Source organism: Hyposmocoma kahamanoa, unplaced genomic scaffold (genome assembly GCF_003589595.1).
Source record: "Hyposmocoma kahamanoa isolate Upper Pololo Valley unplaced genomic scaffold, ASM358959v1 84, whole genome shotgun sequence".
In the NCBI taxonomy this organism is placed as follows: Eukaryota; Metazoa; Arthropoda; class Insecta; order Lepidoptera; family Cosmopterigidae; genus Hyposmocoma; species Hyposmocoma kahamanoa.
In genome coordinates this window covers 5,875,377-5,894,167 of record NW_020654229.1, presented here as the reverse complement: position 1 = coordinate 5,894,167, position 18,791 = coordinate 5,875,377, and the positions used below count along the sequence as shown (strand labels likewise).

Here is an 18,791-nt window from a genome sequence, read left to right as displayed (position 1 = left end):
GATAAATTTAATTTCATGTAAGGATCATTTTATTGTATTGGAAGAAAAAATAGGGACAGAAGAAGTTGGTCAAATTTAATAAAAAAAGTATTTTTCATACCAAATGAATAAATTCTAAATTTGCAATTTACGAGGTTTAAAACTATTTGAAACAAAAACTTTATACTAAAGAAACAAATCATATTTTACGAGATTCCCATTCTTATGAAATCTTACATTTTTGAGAAAAAGGACTACGTCTGAGTGTCTTAGAACAGATGGAAATAATTAGGTACAACAACAGGGGTTGTATAATTAATGAACAATTGAATTTTGCATCATCACCGAAGCGTAGTATGAATACACCAACTAGAGGTGGGCGTTTAAACGAAAAGCACTTTAAAAAGTCTGCTTTTTAAAATAAGCGCATAAGCACGCTTTTCATTTTAAGCGTAAGCGTTGGTCACTGGTCAATTCTATAGATAGTCAATAATTTAATTTTTTACAACGTGCTTAAGTTTCAAGTAGCGCCTCTATGTTTCCTAAACAAATTAATTCAACACATAACGTTGCAAGCTTTTTTAAACATAAAGTCTATGCTAAACGACTTTTTAAGCGTCAAACTAAAAAGCGCCTAAGTGAAAAGCGTTTTTACAAGCACGCTTTTCAAACGTACGTAAATAAAATAAGCAGTTTTTTTCCATTTCAACGGTTAACAACTACAAAAGTTAAACTACTTATGTTTTTAAACGCCAATGAACAAAATGTTAATATAATAATGTTATGTCTTAAATAAAAACATAACTCGTTTTTTACAAAAAAAAACTTACTTATCTTAAAACCTTTAGTGGTCTACTCTTGCGTATCGCTATCAACACAACGTTGCAAGCTTTTTTTAACATAAAAGTCTATGCACTTAAACGTTTTCTAAACGGTTTTGTTAGCTTCAAACTAAAAAACGTTTTAGTGAAAAAGCGTTTAAAAAAGCACGCTTTTTAAAAAATGCATAACGTTTAAACGTTTAAAAAAATAAGCAGGTTTTCCCATCTCTAACACCAATCGTTCTGAACGAGCTCACTCTTCGGCCGAACGTCGAGCAGTCAACAACCCCTGAGGATGCCTCGTGGGGAGGCGAAACACGTGTCGGGTATATTGTTGGTGATGGTTTGTAACTGTAGTGGCGCTTGTGTTATTTATTTTATAAATTTTATGCGGCGGGAGAGTGGTATAATTAACTGCATGAAAAAATATTCAACACAAGTGTAGCTATTTTGCACGATTTAACCTTCACTGGGTTTGCGAAAAAGCTAATTAATTTACTTCCATTTTTATTAACATGGACTTCCGCAAAGTAACGCCTGAATCTATTAATTATTTAATTCAATTTGACCAATTTCTGTTATCCCGATTTTTTCCTATACGTTAAAATTATAAAAAACTGAGTTTATCGGCATTAATTTAATTTTTGACATTTTTATTTAGTGCAACCAAACTTGGGTTCTGGCTGACTGATGAAAAACTTTCATTCCTCACCTATGGCGCCATGGCGAAAAGCCGTTAAAACCAAAAACAGAAGTCTGTAATCATTAACTTACAATTATATGGACGTCGGGTCCGCGCTAAAAAGTGTCCGAACTTATAGGGCGTTAAAATCGTATACAGAGTGTCATTAACGCTTTAGTCTTCGTTTGTTCGACTGACAGCGAAGCAAGCAAAATTAGACAGTACTGCGATGACATTACAATTTAAATTCAACGTTTTAGCTTTTTCATATTCCTTTACATGTCACTACGTTTAAATAGGTTGACTTGGGACATTTTTTTCGTGGTTTTTGTATTAGACCCGTCGTCCATTAATTTGTAAGTCAATGTCTGTAATAATGTTTTTTTTTTCCAGCGCAAATTACATTACCGTTTCACAAAGACGCTGTAATTGAGATGGCATTCAATCCCAAGAATTCCAGCCAGTTCTTATTGATGACTAAGAGAGACATTTGGATTGGCATATCTGAAGTTAGTGCATTCAATTCATAGGGATAGTAATCGATTTAGGAATTCAAACGTTGTATCGCACAATATTATTGAAGGGTATCAACAAATGAATTTTATTGCAAGTTTTGGTCCGAGACTCGTTTGCTATAAAATGAACAACTTAATTTATATATACGTGACATGGACATAACCATTTTCATTAATACCAAAGATATAAGCAATTCAAAATTTTTGTCGCCACCAGAACTTACCAATGCCACCAAAACGCTTATCGGTTGCAACAGAATTGAATATTGCCACCAAAGTTGAAATATATGTAAAAGCAAAAACAATGAAGTTAATTTAGTTAAGTGTTTTAATTTTTAAGTGTAATGAAATCACTATGTTAACTTCGCATTTTACCTTACAATAATCTACCTTATTAGAACTATTAATAACGTACACACTCATAGCCCAGCCGTGGGGAAACCCTGCATCGTGGGTGCCATGGGCACACACATAGACAACCGCAAATTCATCCAATCCATAACCATAATTCATAATCCAATATATAACTATTATTTTTGTGTTATTTCTTTGAACTAATTCAAACATTGCTAAACCATTCTGTAAATAAATACAATTAATTTAGTAATTATACTTATTTATTTTATAAACTTGCGGACCTGCAAGTTTTGATGAATTTACTTTATAACAAAGTGCAACACTTAAATGTTTGTAAACAAAAATAATATAAACAACATCATCACTCAGAGAAGTTGCTCCACCTTTTATTTCTAAATATGTGACATCTTTTTGATCTTCATCTTCGTGACGTGGTGATGTATCTCTAGAGCTATAGGAAATGAAACTATTTTTCCGGTTTTAACAAACGTTTCGGGCCCTTGACAGGTCCTATGGTCACGGTTGAGTCAGGTGGTACCAGTCATCAACCAGTTATGTCTAATATTAATTAACCACCCTATTTTTTCCACTACACTTACAAAAGTTATATATTAAATACCTTATTTTTAGTTTTACAAAGAAACATTCCAATTTACGCTACATTATGTTTTACATATTATTTTATTTTAGAATATGAATTTTTGTTAAGTTATATGAGAGTAGATGCTGCGCCTCCATGCTAATACGTCCACCAACAGACTCTTGAGTGTATTCATCGACTGGTCGGACTCCCCAATGTTACAGAATTGTATGCAGCTCACACCATGATATAATTTTATTTTCAAGCCTACGAACACTAGTTCTAGGAGAATTTGTAACATTACGAACAAGATTCCGAAATATATACTTATTATTATGGCATCATGTATCTTTTAACAGAAAATCTTCGTCTACGAACGCGGCATGTTAAAAGAAACAGACGACTACCGCCTCAAGATCCATTGTACGGAAAAACATAAGACCACAGACGTCGGCAGACTGACTTGTTTCACATTTGTGGAGAGCACATCGCAAATTTTGGTAATCTCACGAAATATTCCACGTAACACTTATGGTGTAATAATTCCACATCGGGTATGTGATGTATCGTATAAACATTTTTAATGGTATTTCAGCTGTGCATCGATATGGTAAGTTCCAACAACTCGAACACGTTAGCTAATTTTAACTGTTTTAACCGACTTGAAAAAAAGGAGGAGGTTCTCAATTCGACTGTGTTTTTTTTCGCATGTATGTTACGCGATAACTCCGCCATTTGTGAACCCATTCTGATGATTCTTTTTTGTTGGAAAGAGGGCATCTCAGAAGTCGTCCCATTAAAATTTGAAAAAAAATATTCGACCTCTAAGAGTTAAACTAGGGGATGAATGACTTTTGAGGTCGGTTTTTTTAGTACTCTGTATTGAGGTTAGGTTATTAAAAAAGATAATTGTTGAACCCTGCCCCAATCCGCCCTAAACCGACCAGAAACTGCCTTCCATTTCCTTTTCATCAAATAAAACACTCCTTTATTCTTAGGAAGTGGACTATATTTCATAAAACTTATGTCTATCTGACTTATTGAACGCGACTGAACATGATCACATCTTTTTTTTTTTTTTTTTTTTTTTTATTTATTTGGGAAACATACAGCGTCATATTATACATTTCATTAATAACACATATAAAACAAACACTGGCCAAAACAGTTTCCACTACTGTTTAAACTAAGTTACGTTAGATAGACACTGAACATACGTAAAATAAGATAGCAACCAACAAAATAATTACCACCAAGCAACAAATTGTAGGTAATTTTTAATTATAATTTTAAGTTTAATGAATATCATGATGTGAATTACCATGACATTCAACCACTCTATCAGAAAACTCTCCACCAGTTCGCTATAATAAAGAATACAAAGACCGAACACTAAGAAAAATTGCCTCGATTGGATAATTACGTTAATAAGATCTTCGTAATGGCAGATTTGAACCGGAATGGCTTATTGTCAAATATATTAATTTCATTATATACATTATTAAATTGGGTACAAGCCCTTACAAGGAACCTATTCTTAGAATAATTAGTGCGACAATGAGGTATTGCAAATGGGCCTCGCAGGTTGCAGGTTGCAGGCCTCGTAGGTTGGGTCTTGGACATTTAAATGAAATTCTTAATTACAAAATCTTAATTACAAATGCGAGCGAGAGAACACAAAAGAACAATTTGTACTTATACCGATACGGTGTCTCCCACACCGTACCGGCCCTATCAATTTGCCGCGGACGCCACTCGGCCAATCAGAGCTCCTGAATTGTTCATTATCCTCTCAATTCTAGCTCTGACCGGCCAGACGCGTGCGGCCGTCCGTAACAATAATTTTGTGCTCTATCTTTTTAAAACAAATATTTGACCATTTGTCATTTGACGTTTTAGTCAATGGACGGCAGTTTTATTTAATATAACCTTTTTTCATATGACAATTCAACACATTTATTTATTTATTTAACATTATTTTCTCACTCAATGCATTGTTTGCGACTTGTGTAACGTTACGTAATGACACGACCGGTCCTAAGCGCAGCGAGTTACCTCTGTGTGCACTCGAGGAATACGAAATACGCATATTGCTGAATGTGTTTGTTCTGTTTCGTTGTTCCTGTGCACGAGTTTTTTGTGTTGTATGTGTTATGTCTATATGTCTGTGGCTATATCTATTCATAACGTGAAGTAGTTTATCGCAGACAACATAAATACATTTCTTTCTTCCGTGTTGTTTATTGTGTATCAGATTGTTTGTTTACCTACTTTTTGTTTCATTTAATGTATATTTAGGGGACTATAGGTTTATTTATAAGTTAATTTTAAAATATGTATTTTTTTATATACGTGTCTGTTTGTCCCTCAATAAATTAAAAAAAAACAATTCGCTTAATATAATGAACGTTTAAAATAAACTTACATTCAACAATAACACTCAGGTATAAATTACGAACCTCAGTTTACGTAAGTAAATCATTGACTTATGAAGTAAATAGATTATTTAACTGAAATAATTTCATCTAATACATGTACAGTAACGCAAACAAATTTCATTCTGGCCCTCGTCGGCCGCTGCCGCGGCACATTCGCTTCGCTCGCCCACCTCATGCTGCTTTTTCGTATATTTTTTTCTCGAGTGCTCTAGTTGTAAGGAAGCGGGCTACACGGCTTGGTCATTAAGTAACGTACATTCGGTATCAGTTTAAAGAGTTTTGATAACTATGTTTACTTCATAATCGCCTGGGCACACTTAACGATTACACCCTGTATAGATATAAAATGTATAACAATGTTGTAAATTTATGATAACATTTCCAGGTGGGCTGCAGCAGAGGTGGTATTCTAGTGTTTGGTTATACGATGGAATATAACCAAGAACTAGAAGATACAAACTTCGAGAACCTTCGGTACATCAAGGTGTTAAAAGTTGATCGGTATAGGATTAACGTTATCAAGAGTATTGATGGGTGAGTGGTTGTATTTACATATTACTGATGAAACGGAAGTGTCACAACAGAAACGGAAACAGAAGTAGCGGAAAAGGAAACGGAAGTGTGAATATTGTAAATAACTCTATAAAATAGTTCCCAACAGGGCTTGTTTTTGAAATTTCAATGATAATGTCCGTAGCTTCAAATCAAAGTAGCGTCATGCTTAGGAGTACCGAGCCGGCCAGCTTCGGAATACCTCGGCAGCCGTTGTTATGCTTAGGCAAACTTTGGGATGCCTAGGCAGCATTTGGGAGCTTAGGCAGCTTTTGGGATGGTTAGGCAGCCTTTGGATATGCTTCGGCAGGCTTTTGGGACTTTCGAGGCGGGGCGGGGCGAGGGGAGGCAGAGATCTGAAGAGAGGCCGGACGCGAGCGAGATGCCGTTACGGAAGGCGGTTGCCTAAGGATGCTTCGGCGTGGCTTGGGAAATCGCGGCATGCTTATCGACACCGTGACATAATTGTCGTCAGTGCGCGCTTGTACCTTTCGTACGACTTACACAGTGTATTTCACACCTTAATACCAAGTGACAGGACGAACAAGTCGTGCGCCTGGTGGCAAGCGACACGCCTATCCATAACAGTTGCAGTGCCGCTCAGAGCTTTAAATCGATCGAAGAGATATAAGTTGACAAGTCCCATGTGCCTGTAATTTCACTCCTTACCCCTCAAAACCGGAACACAGTAATGCTAACATTAATGCTTGACGGCAGATATAGGTAAGGTGGCAATACTACCCTGGACGAACTCTTTAGCTCTACTGCTACTAGTAAATAAGGGCCGATAGCTTCTTTTCTTTCCACAGTGTGATAGTGACGGGCAACAGCGCAGGAGAGATACATTTCTTCGATGACCACATCAGGTTGATGTATTGGGTTCACGGTTTCACCGTGGACAGTGTCAAGGGGCTGTATTTCAATGTTATGCCGAGGAGCTATGAGATTTTCGACCCTAAGTGTAAGTTTTTTGTTTCATATTCATTAATAATTGTGACTTTGATTTGCGGAAAATAAATCTGATGAAACAACTGATGGAGAAATTGGTAAATACATGAACATGCCTATAAAATTTGAGGATTTCTTTCGATTTTCATGGAATTCCCTCATCACTTTCTGACTTGGTGACAATGTGACCACCACGAGAGTGTACCCTTTCAAACAAGAATTTTCAAAATCGGTCCACAATTGACGAAGACATCTGAAGACATACATAATTATAATAATAATATTAACGCACACACTCAACATAGCCCCGCACTAGGCAAACCCTGTGTCCCAGGTGCCATGGACACGCATAGACAACCACAAATTACACCCAAACTCAGAGCGAAATAAATGTAGGCCATACAAATATTTCTCCCGGTCCGGGAATCGAACCTGGGACCTCTGCGTGGCAGTCCGGCATGGTAACCGTTCGGCCACGGAGGCAGTTAAAAATTATATTTTATATTTATATTTTAAGGAACCAGAGTAGAAAATAACCATACCAAAACAAAATATTACAAGTGACAAATTTTATCTTTTTATCTACAATTTTAACAATAAAACTTAATACCAAAGCATAACAACGTTGCATAACAGGGCTGGTAGTTGTAAAGGTAGGCTGTGCGTTTTATTTATTGTGATCGTTCAGAAGTGCGGTGGCGGAGGAGGGGTTTTGCTTATATTCGGTATATAACGCCGTGATGCCGCTACACCCGGACTGTGAGCCGACAGAGGTGTTTTAGTTCGTCTAACTTTGAGTGGAATTTTTACTCAATCACACCATTCCGTGGTCCTTAATCATGACCTTTTGCGGCGGTGACTCAACGAAAACTGCGCGGCAAAACCCTGACAGCCCGCTCACTTAATAAGGCGCAGGTGGTGGCGGCGAGTAGCTAACCTCGTTCGCTTAGTTCTTATTAAACTCATATGTAGCATTGCGCACTACACTGAGCACGTCACGTACTAAGCGTTCAAACAAGCAGCCCTTAGCGCTTGATCCGGCAAAGTAAGCGTGTTTGCAGGATGCGGCCCGCGGCGCCCGACTCTCCTCGAATATCTGGCAGGTGCTCAGCGCAAATATTATATTCCTTGCGCAATTGTATGGTTTGTAAAACTGTGGGATTACGTAATGGTTTCATATGCAGGTAGAAAGATATGCCCCTGCTGGGAAAAAGTTGAGACAACAACGGATGAGGTTACAGGAATAAAGCGGCAGAAACTGCTCAAAATGAAGACACCTACTGACGCTACTACCAGAGCCAAGCCTTTTCTTGTCCGAGATTTTTTGATTTGTAAGTTTCTGATCTTTTCAATATCCAACTTTTTCAAATTCCAACTTAAGTTACGGAATTATCCTTTGGGGAAATAGCGTGAACTCACGAGAAGTATTTACTGTCCGTATTCCGTACTGGACTAATAGGTATTAGTGTTTTTTAATGAGACATTAAAAAATACACTGTAAGTTTTAAAATTTAGAAATTATTTTGAGATAACACGATACGCAGCAACACAGGGTTTTGGTTTGACAATTTATTACGCGCGCGAAATGCAGTACAGTGTTGCGGGGCGCCTGAGTTAATGAAAACTCTCAGAGTCGTATTCCAGAACTCTACTCAATGCTCAAGTCAGGACTAAGGATGATTTCAAGCACTGGAAATACGACCCTAATGGCAAGGACTTGAGTATGATTTCGAGTGCTTTAAACCTCTCAAATCCTGACTTGAGCCTTGAGTAGAGTTCTCCAGTACCTACTCTACTCGACCCTCGGACGTGCAAATGTCTGAAGAGCGGAGGTCTAACATTTGTCACAGCTCAAATAAATAACAATAAAAAATGACATTCTATCGTGTCAAACCAAAACACTGCAAGGTTCAATACAGTGTTTAGTAATTTCATAACAGCAGGAATATAATATTCTTTATTGTACAAAGAAAAGAAACATGAAACACACGTTACAATGGACCTATACAAAGGTGAGCTTATCTCTATAAGAGATCTCTTCCAGCCAACCCTAGCCGTGGTGCAAAAATGAAGTCTGCGGGACTAATTATTGTACAACAAAATTTAAATTTAAATGTGAATAAAATATAAATGATAATAATATACATACGACAGACATACACACATACATGAACTTTACATACATAAATACATACATAAGCAGAATATATGTTATAATAACAGATCATTTGTTTACAAATATGTTACCTATAAACTATCTAACACGTTCGAGGAAGAGCTCTTTTAATTTGTGTTTGAAAGATGCCACCGATGGACTATCACGAATGTTAGCAGGTAGTTTATTCCACATACGAGCTACACTTACGGTAAAAGAATTGTGAAAGAATTTGGAGTTGGATTGGAGATATAAAAGAGTTCTAGTGTCACAGGTACGTTTTGGGCGGGAATTGGGGGATAAGGGGGAAAACGGGAACACAGATAATGAGGAAGCTGGGGGTAATTTAAAATTTTATAAAGAAGACAAAGAACGTGCATATCTCGGCGAAGTCTGATTGGGAGCCATTTCAATTTAGTCCGAAATTCAATATATATTATATATGAATATTATGGCTGTTTACGAGGGAAATAATTATTTGTTATGCAAGGCTGAAAAGTTGTTGTTTGAAGCGAGTGCTTTAGATTCCTGAGCGTAGCGAGGGTTTTAAGGCACGAGATATAAAACAACTTTGCCGTCAAACGAAACACACAACTTTTCACCTCACTATAGCGAGGAAAATGGTAGACTAAAAAAAAGCAGTTAACCTTTAAAACATGCGTTTTTTTTAATTAAAAGAAAAAGTTTACCTTCGGATGCGTTCTGAATTTACTCTTCATATATTGTTATTTTTGCTTCTCTTTTATTTTGTGTGATTAAGTGATTATTGAAATTATTTTAGTTCTTCGACGAAATTTGTCATTCTCAATTTTATGGCAACAATAATAAGAATAAAATATAACCAACTGGCTTATATTACATTCGAAAGATAAAGTTAGATTCACCACAGTCCATCGTCAAAATCGAATTTCAAAAACCTTGTCCATGCTAGCGTGCAAAAAATGCTTTTGCGCTTTTCCTAATGAGAAAGAAAGCCTTTTGATAACTTACTTTCCAAAGTAAATTTGTAATGCTTAGATAGATTTCTTTAATATCTAATGTACAACATAAGTTAAATGTATCTTTTTATGTTAATAACCTCAAAATGTACAAAAAAAAAACGAAAAATCCTTTACGTAGCTTTTTGTCAAAACGCTGTTTTTGGTGTCCTTCTCGATCACGAGTAAAATTGACAAAATATTTTCCTCCTCATTACTTGTTACTAAGTTGTGTCTACTAAGTGGTAAGATTTGTGGGGGTCCAATGATTAGCACTGTGGGCCGTAGATGAGGAAGTTTTCGATTCGCGTTTGGACGTGGTCGATTTAGAACCTTACGATAACTCAATTGTCGATTGATTTCTTTTCATTTTTATTCGCAGCACCAAAATCGAACGTCAAACTTTCATATTCGAAACCAAACCGAAATAACATCACACGAACGTCCTATTGTTTACAAAGCCAGTTTTTGTTCAATTTTATTAATTTATTTTAAATGCATTCCTACATTTTAGGCCTTTAAAGTCTTAAAAATGTATATAAAGGGATTTTAATTTTTCTAATAATCTATTTCACCGACTAACTCCGTAAACGCTGTTGGATAACGAATGTTTAATTCGATGTTCTAAATAGCTCGGAAATCGCCCTTCGATTCGAGAACGATATCCAGTCGAAAGATTCGGGTAAAATATCGAAGAGTTCTGAATTCGGGTCCAGGGAGACGAACTTTTTCAGATATAGTGGGAGTTATTTAAGTTTTGCATTACAGCAATGCTCCTTAACTTCTGCATCCGCTTCACTTTTGAAATTGATTTTTCGCCACTGCTGAGTAAGATTGGGTCTGGTGGTTTGGGGTAACGTGGAGTGTGGTAGGGACCCTACATAGTGATGAAAGAGACTCGCGTCTTTTAAGGCGTTTTTACTGCACTCGACTCTAAAATTAAGACTGGGGGTTCGAGTTTTTATTAAAAAGACTCAAGAGACTTAAACGACTTGATAGACTTAAATGACACAAGTTGTTTGCAATGGACTTATACCTATTTTATGTCTTATTATACCCGAAGTTTATAAATAAAAATGACGTAAGTAGTATGTAGTAAATAATCCGTTTATTTACTTACAATGAAAATCGTAAAGCAGATTGAAACCTTGTAGATAGAAATGAAATTACGCCATGTGTAGCAGGGAGTCGCGGGTCATGAGCCACCCGCGACTCCCTAGGCCATGAGGTGTCAGTCGTTTTAGTCGTTTTAGTCCTATAAGTATTTTAAGCTACCTAGGGTTAAAAGACTTCCACTCGAATTAGTCTTCAGTTTTAGTCTTATGACTCAAGGGTTAAAAGACTAGACTAGTCGTAGTAGTTTTTTAAAAGCCTAAGTCTCTTTCATCACAAGGTAGGGTGGAGTATAGATATAGGTGTAGGATAGTTTTATTGTAGATGGATGAAATATGTATTCATATATTGCAAATTAATGAAATAACTGATTCCTGGCACATAATAAATAGTACCGTATGTGACCACTAGATGGCATTGCATTGTATAGAATATTGGTGACAAATAGATGGCGCTATTCACAATTGCACAAAGTTTAATTGCAATATCAGTTTAATTCGAAGGAAAGGCTTACAACGAAATATATTTTATTGTAGATCGTTAAAATAATTATTCACACTTATAATTTTAAGCACGTATTTGAATATAAATTCATTTTTACTTAATTTTCTCGTCAGCCAATCTGCGGCCGTTTCCGCCAAATCCCACCCTGCTACTAAAAAGTAGGGTTGAGTGGAGGGACGGGGTGGCGGAATCGGCCGGTGCTCTGTCGAGTGGTGTGCAAGAGTCCGAAAGGCTAGACGAGTAAATTATTTACATAAAGTGATTGTACTACCTACATTGTTCAGGAACGTGTGATAAGTTACGGAAAATATAGTAATATTTCTTATCAACTTGGTATTATTTACTACGAAGAGCGGTACGAATAGGGTAGAGAATAATAATGACATTATTTTATTAATCAACAGTGACACATAACCAGGGCATAGGGTTTGTGGATTTTGTAACGGAAAAACTGACAACTGTATTGGATTACCAAATATCACCTGCCACCTCTTTATCTGTACACCCTGAAAAGTAAGTTTTAACTAAATGATTAAGACGAATCATCGGAACAAATAAACTGACTTCAAAAGTTCATGAAATTACATTTATTTGCCAATTTTATTGAAATCGGAAACCGGTAAGTACGCGAAATAAGATTCATCCCCTAGTTTGCCTCCCTTACAGGTGGAATATTTTCTCGTGTCAACAAAAAAAGAATCATCGTGTTCGGGTTTAAATCGGGTTAAAATGCATTAAAGCCCGAAATCGAGGGCAAAAACTTTACGGATTATTTAATGCAATTTGACTTTTGTCCACATTGAATGATATTATTACAAATGTTTATTGCTTTCTGATCTAGACGATTTGATTTGCCTGTCTGTTAAATAGATTTACTTGAAAATCGTTGAAATAAATCGATACAAAAAATCGTCATGTTCATAAATATCGAATGTTAGTGTGCATCCCTAGTAATGAGAATCCACAGGATTGCAAGGGTACTGTGTGGAGGTGCCCCTTTTTGTCTAAAAAAGATTTTTTACATCGAAATTTGCAATAAGTATGAATGAAACTGCCTCCGTGGCGGAAAGCTTACATCCTGGTCTGTCACACAGACGACCCGGGTTCGATTCCCGTGCCGGGAGAAATATTTGTATAGTCTACATTTATTTATCTCATGAGCTTGGATTTGTGGTTGTCAATGTGTGTGTGTGTGTCTATGGCACCCACGACACAGGGTTTCGCTAGTGCGGGGCTACAAAAAAATATCAGAGTAAACATGTAACATACATACAAAAAAAAATTTCGTCGAATTGAGAATAGGGCGTAGGCATAGGGCAACCAAATAACCGTCCGGGTTCTTCGGGATTTTCAGTTTTGTCGTTAAACTATTAAAACGTAACTTTGTAACTCATAATATCATTGTATCCTAGTTAATAATGTTAAATAAACGTTAACTAAATGATAGGAACTCAGGTACCTAACTACAGGACAGCGACAGCGTTCTCGAGACGGAGACAGGTAATGTCTATGAGTGTGTGAAAAACACGAAAATAACACAAAATTATATAAATTTCCGTACTCGCCATTTTTGCCCAAAAATTTGGGTAAAAACCCGGTTAAGACCCGAGAGGGTTGATTGTATTTTGTATACGTCTATTGTACTTTTTCAGGCAAATAGCCTGCATAGGCTACCAAGACGGGAATATAGAGATGTTCCTTCTGAACGAACATAGAATATTTACTCGACTTCACTTGCGGGAATATTACAAGATTGTAATTCCGCCTAGGGACGAATCACTTAAAGGAGACTGCGAAATCACCATACCACAATTGTCTGTCACATGCTTGAAATACGCTCCGTCAGGTATAGTATAAGTTATTTATTTATTTATTGAACTTTAATTTTTTTTTAAATTTTTTTTGAATTGATATTCAATTATTTTTTGTGAAATTACTCCACTAGTTTGTTATAATTATCGCCATGTAATAAGTAGCGCCATCTATGAGAAATCTAAGAAAGTATTTCGTCACCCAGTTAGTTAACCTTACTACCAACCCTGGCTAGAAATGTCGCTATTAATTGTAATTAAATTTGTATTGAATTTGATATTCAATTATTTTGTGTGAAATTACTCCACTAGTTTGTTATAATTATTAACACAAAGATTTCTCATAGATGGCGCTACGGCTAAAAAGTCGTTGAAAACCAAATACGAAGATCCGACAAACAAGTACATAGAAAAATTCGTGAGGTCCGCTGATTCGTTCCGTGGATTACTTGGTATAGTCTGGCACGGTTTGCTAGAAGACGTCGGTTCGAATCCGGCCGGATCGAAGGAATTTTTTCTAAGTGTTCGATATTTGTATTAATAATTATAAAATAGAATTACTATGACTATAACTATGAAAGAGAGAAAATCCGGTGCTTATGGATTCGATTGCAAGGCCTTTTAAAATTATTGTCAAATATATCCATCCCTAAATCATCGCCAGCATCAGCCATAAGGTCATTGTAGGCCCGACACATTCTCGTCAAAGGGTTGTAAAAAGAAGTGGTATGAGTATAAACATTCAATATGAATGGTCTAGGAAGGCGTCGTGGATTGCAGTAGTAGAGCTCCTTGTCACCTTACTGCGTTCTGGTTTTGAGGGGTAACAATGCTGGTGAAGTGTGTACACACATGGGACTTGTCAACTTATGTCTCAGGGTGACGGGTTCAGTGCCAGTACCCCTCTATGATCTTTTTGATTTAAAGCTATGAGTAGCACAGCAACTGTTACGGACAGGCGTGTCGCTTATCACCAAGCGCACGACTTGTTCGTCCTGCCACATGACGTTATAAAAAAAAGTTTGAAATTTGAGTTCAATCTTGGAGAATACTCAAAAAGTTATGATTTTTTACTTTTCATTTTATTATTTATTATTAAATTTCTTTTTCTTCATTTGTGTATATGCAATATGTTTATTAAATACGTATTCTGTTGCGCTCTCAATCTTACAGTTTTTGAAGGTTGCCTGGAAGATATTGCTATTTAGCAATAAGGCCGCCTGTTGTGCCTGTCATTTTTACTTTTTGTATTATTTTGTATTTGTCTGTGTGCAACAAAGAATATATGTATAGTATTAAAGTTGGTCTGCGATAAAAGACTGAGTGTACATAAAAAAAATTCCAGGTGTACACCTAGCTTGTGGTCTGAACAACGGCCAACTGCTATTCCTGGACCCCACCACACTGGAGATCAAAACGCCGAAACCATTCAAGGACACTAAATTCGCCATAAAGGATATTGCCTATAGCGAAGATTCACTTACCCTGGCATTTTCGGTAATAACATTTTTACGATCAAGTTCAAAAATATTTTTTCCTACGCCTGTACTTTAATCTGTCAATTACAATTTCATAAATCATACCATATGTTCTGATTCAAAATTGTGTTGTCTATGCTACTCGCCACTGAGCTGAAAAATGTCATTGAAATTCTGTACGCAGAACTGTAATGAGTTTTTAAAAAAAAGTCGTATTTTTGCTAATTAAAATATCAATTAGCACACTACTCAAACCCTATACTATAATAATAATAATAATAATATAATAATAATAATAATAATAATAATATTTATTGTTACAAAATAGTTACAACACAATAGTGAAGTCCCTGACACCTGAGCTAGGTATAACCTGTGTTACAGGAGTCAGTGTCCTCTCTCAAACATTTGACCTTACATTACCTATTTCTTAACAATTTTAATAGGTACATTATTAAATAAATTACATATTATATGTTTTACTGAGTGTGTGTGTGTGTGTGTGTGAGTGAGTGTGTGTGAACGTGCATGTGCGCGGGTGTAGGTGTGTGTGTGCCTGCGTTTGTGTGTGACAATATACATTCGCACGTTAGTAGTATAGAGTCTATTACATTGTTATTACCTGCAAATACTTTATTTTTTCTCAGTTGTTACAATAAGGCTTCAGTTTTATGGTAATCTAAAGTTAATAGCCAGTTCTTAGTTTTAAGTTTAGCTTCACGAGCAGCTAACGGATATATGTTTAAAGTTTTATTAATTTTATTATACAGATATATACTCCTCCTATACTGCCTCCTGATTGACTAAATTGACCCAAAAGTCTTGCGAAGATACTGTATAATATTGTTTGGGTTCCATAAATTACGAATAATTTAAGACTTCCATAGCCCAGATCGGCTGCTTCTCAATTGAGGCTTGAACGGTTTTAATCCCTTTAGTGGTATGCACTTTTCAACCGACATAAAAAAAGGAGAAGTTTCTTAATTCCAATGTATTTTTTGTGAATGTTAGGCGATGATTCCAACATATGTGAACCGATTTTGATCATTCTACGTCAAAAACACGCTTACTGCTCCATTAGATGCAAAATAATATAACCCACATCCTCTCAAATTCTTATAAGTCTATCGACTAATAATGTAGATAGAGTTAAAGAGTTGTAAAGGATGTGGGTTATATTATTTTGCATCTAATGGAGCAATAAGCGTGTTTTAGATCAACTCTCGTTTGCACTGAAATAGTACAGCGCCAACAACTGACCTGTGTGTACGTCTCCGTATATTCCACAATATCTCTAACAATATGTAATAAAGATAATATCTCTAACACTATCGTGTTGTTACATTCGGTGGTGTGGGAAAAAACAGAAAAATATCTAATTACAAAATAAACGGAATCAAATTTCATCGGTAATTGAATATTAAATATGTAATTTTGCAATTTTTGTCCATTATAGCAGAGCTCAAGTTAACTGGTGGATCTGAAGTGAAACAATTGACGACACCCGTCAATTGTTTCGAACTCGGGCTGGCCAATCGGAGCGCAGTTGTCACAGCAATGATATGGCAGAATAGTTTTCAAACAAATTAAATGACATTTCGTCTCTATTTCTGGTTATATACTCGATGTGTCGACTCTTAAATATTTACAATATCTAATTAGTTATTTCTGGAGTCTGTGTTAAGGCAACTTTACAAACTTACTGTATATCATTCTAATCCATTAAGGTATTTCTTTGTTTTTCTCTCCGCAAATTTAAATCTATTAAAAATATTTATGTGAGACATTACACAAACAAGGAAAACATCCGTGTTAAAACCCTTGAAAAAGTGTGATCTTCTCAAGACAAATTTCCGCAAACTAAACCCTCTCCTTAGAGGGTTGTTGATGATCAATTAATATTTGAGAAGCAGCCGTCTACCAGTGCTATCTACTGCTAACTTGTCACAAACTAGTAAAATCTGTATTCAGTGTGGTTAAAACGATAAAATATTTAGCGCGATAGCAATTGGCAACGTTTTAGTTTTAGGTTTTACCTTTGACAATTAGCGCGATAGCAAATGTACGCAACGTGTCACATTACCGACGTCTCGTTTGTAGTTTAGTTTTGGTTTTACCGTTGACAATTAGCACGATTGGCCCCCAGGACACAGGCAAAACAGTCTGCGTGTACAAATACGACTGCGACACTCAAAAATGGACCTTCATCGGGAAGCATAGAGCTCATTATAAAGATATTACTACCGTCTTGTTTCTTCCACGGAAAAACCCCAACGGAGACTACAAGCTTATCTCTTTGGGAACCGATCGCATTATGGTGGAATACGATATTGGTAAGCAAAACGTGGACAGGTCTGCCGTCCTTATTATAAACAATGTAATTGACATTTTAAGCGAAATTGAGCTTTTAATACGGGGTAGATATATGTGGTAACCATTGAAGTTTACTATCTAAGGTCACTCCCAAGTAGAAATTTATTAACAAGGTCCAACTTTGCTCCGTTTATTTCAATGCTTGGACTAGTCCATTTTACGTTAAGTAATCAAATTTAACATACTTTGTCTTCTTGGCATTAAGCAATAAATTGTTAGCATTAAACCAATAATTTATCTTAGAGAGGGTATCGTTAACATGGTCATAGTTAACGTCATGTTTGTCTGTTTTATAAAATCAATGTATCGTCAGCAAACAATAGTATTTCGCAGTGGTCCATAACAAAGAATGGCAGGTCATTAATATAAATGAGAAATAAGAAAGGTCCAAGTATTGAGCCCCGCGGAAGACCCATTTATACCGAAGAACTCAAAGAAGTCACTCCATTTATGTCTCCTTTCTGAATTCTACCGCTGAGATATGACGAGACAAGGTCCAACACCTTGCCATTTACACCGTAACATTCCAGCTTCCTAACAAGAGTAATATGGTCAACACAATCAAATGCCTTTGACAGGTCACAGAAAATACCAATAGCGTTCTGGGACCTTCCCAACTCCCTCTCTCTGGTTGGTAGATGGGACAAGGTATGATGCCAGAAGTTACCTTTGCGAATTCTTTCACAAGGACATATGCTGCTTCTACTTACATTGAAACAGCACGAAAACAATTAAATAAATTCCGCTATTTCCTTTACGTTGATTTTTACCTATCCTATTTTCTCAGGACAAAGTAAGGATGAATGTTTAGAAATCTTAAGCTTAGACAGGATGGACCAATCTGCTGTGCCTCTAACAGCCATCAACTGGCCCACTCCAAAATACGTCGACCCTGAAACCTGCAAGATGGACTTGCCCTTGATACTGGTTGCCAACGATCAGGTTGGTAAACTTGTACCTTAAAAAGGAACAAGAAATAGAGTTATTTGTAAGATACTAACAACTTGGCAGAAGTCATTACTGACATAAAAAACAACTTTTGTTCCATACCTTTTAGTAAATTAACAGATTTTACTTTCGAACAAAAATAAAAAATATTCTAAAATAGATTGCACTAAACGGTGACAACTTTGTGCGGTAACAAAAGAAAGCGCTAGCATAAATATCAGTTTGATGCAAAACGCAGGAGCGGAGGTGGAGATCGTTGGAGAGGACATTTGCATTATTACCAAATACAAATCTAAAACATGTCAGATAGTACTACAAAAACTTAAAAGTTTATTTTTGGCAAATTTATTATATTTTTTAAGGTTATTCACTAAATGATTATCACTGAACTAGACAGATATGTCTGCTCTTAAAGCTGTCATCTGCCGCCGTCCAGTCAACCCGTGGCCATGGAGCGTGCAACCGTTCCGAAATATCGGGAAAATAAAAAGAAGTCATACCGTGGTAAGCTGAAAAGCGTGGTGGCCTGAAATTAGTGATAATCATTTCATGTAAAAATG

The 18,791-nt window shown here is 36.2% G+C and overlaps 1 protein-coding gene across 1 annotated transcript in view; it reads left to right on the top strand.

Annotated features, from left to right (window-relative positions):
- Positions 1 to 1,880: 1,880 nt before the first annotated feature.
- The window catches only part of LOC113234486 (cilia- and flagella-associated protein 251-like), a 31,372-nt gene continuing 14,461 nt past the window's right edge, over positions 1,881 to 18,791 (top strand). Inside the window, exons 1-10 of the mRNA XM_026469820.1 lie at positions 1,881 to 1,991; positions 3,294 to 3,434; positions 5,758 to 5,906; positions 6,734 to 6,885; positions 8,057 to 8,203; positions 12,026 to 12,134; positions 13,274 to 13,467; positions 14,778 to 14,929; positions 17,057 to 17,243; positions 18,071 to 18,225. Coding sequence (XP_026325605.1) covers positions 1,917 to 1,991; positions 3,294 to 3,434; positions 5,758 to 5,906; positions 6,734 to 6,885; positions 8,057 to 8,203; positions 12,026 to 12,134; positions 13,274 to 13,467; positions 14,778 to 14,929; positions 17,057 to 17,243; positions 18,071 to 18,225 — 1,461 coding nt within the window. The 5' untranslated portion in view covers positions 1,881 to 1,916. The remainder of the gene's footprint in view (positions 1,992 to 3,293; positions 3,435 to 5,757; positions 5,907 to 6,733; positions 6,886 to 8,056; positions 8,204 to 12,025; positions 12,135 to 13,273; positions 13,468 to 14,777; positions 14,930 to 17,056; positions 17,244 to 18,070; positions 18,226 to 18,791) is intronic.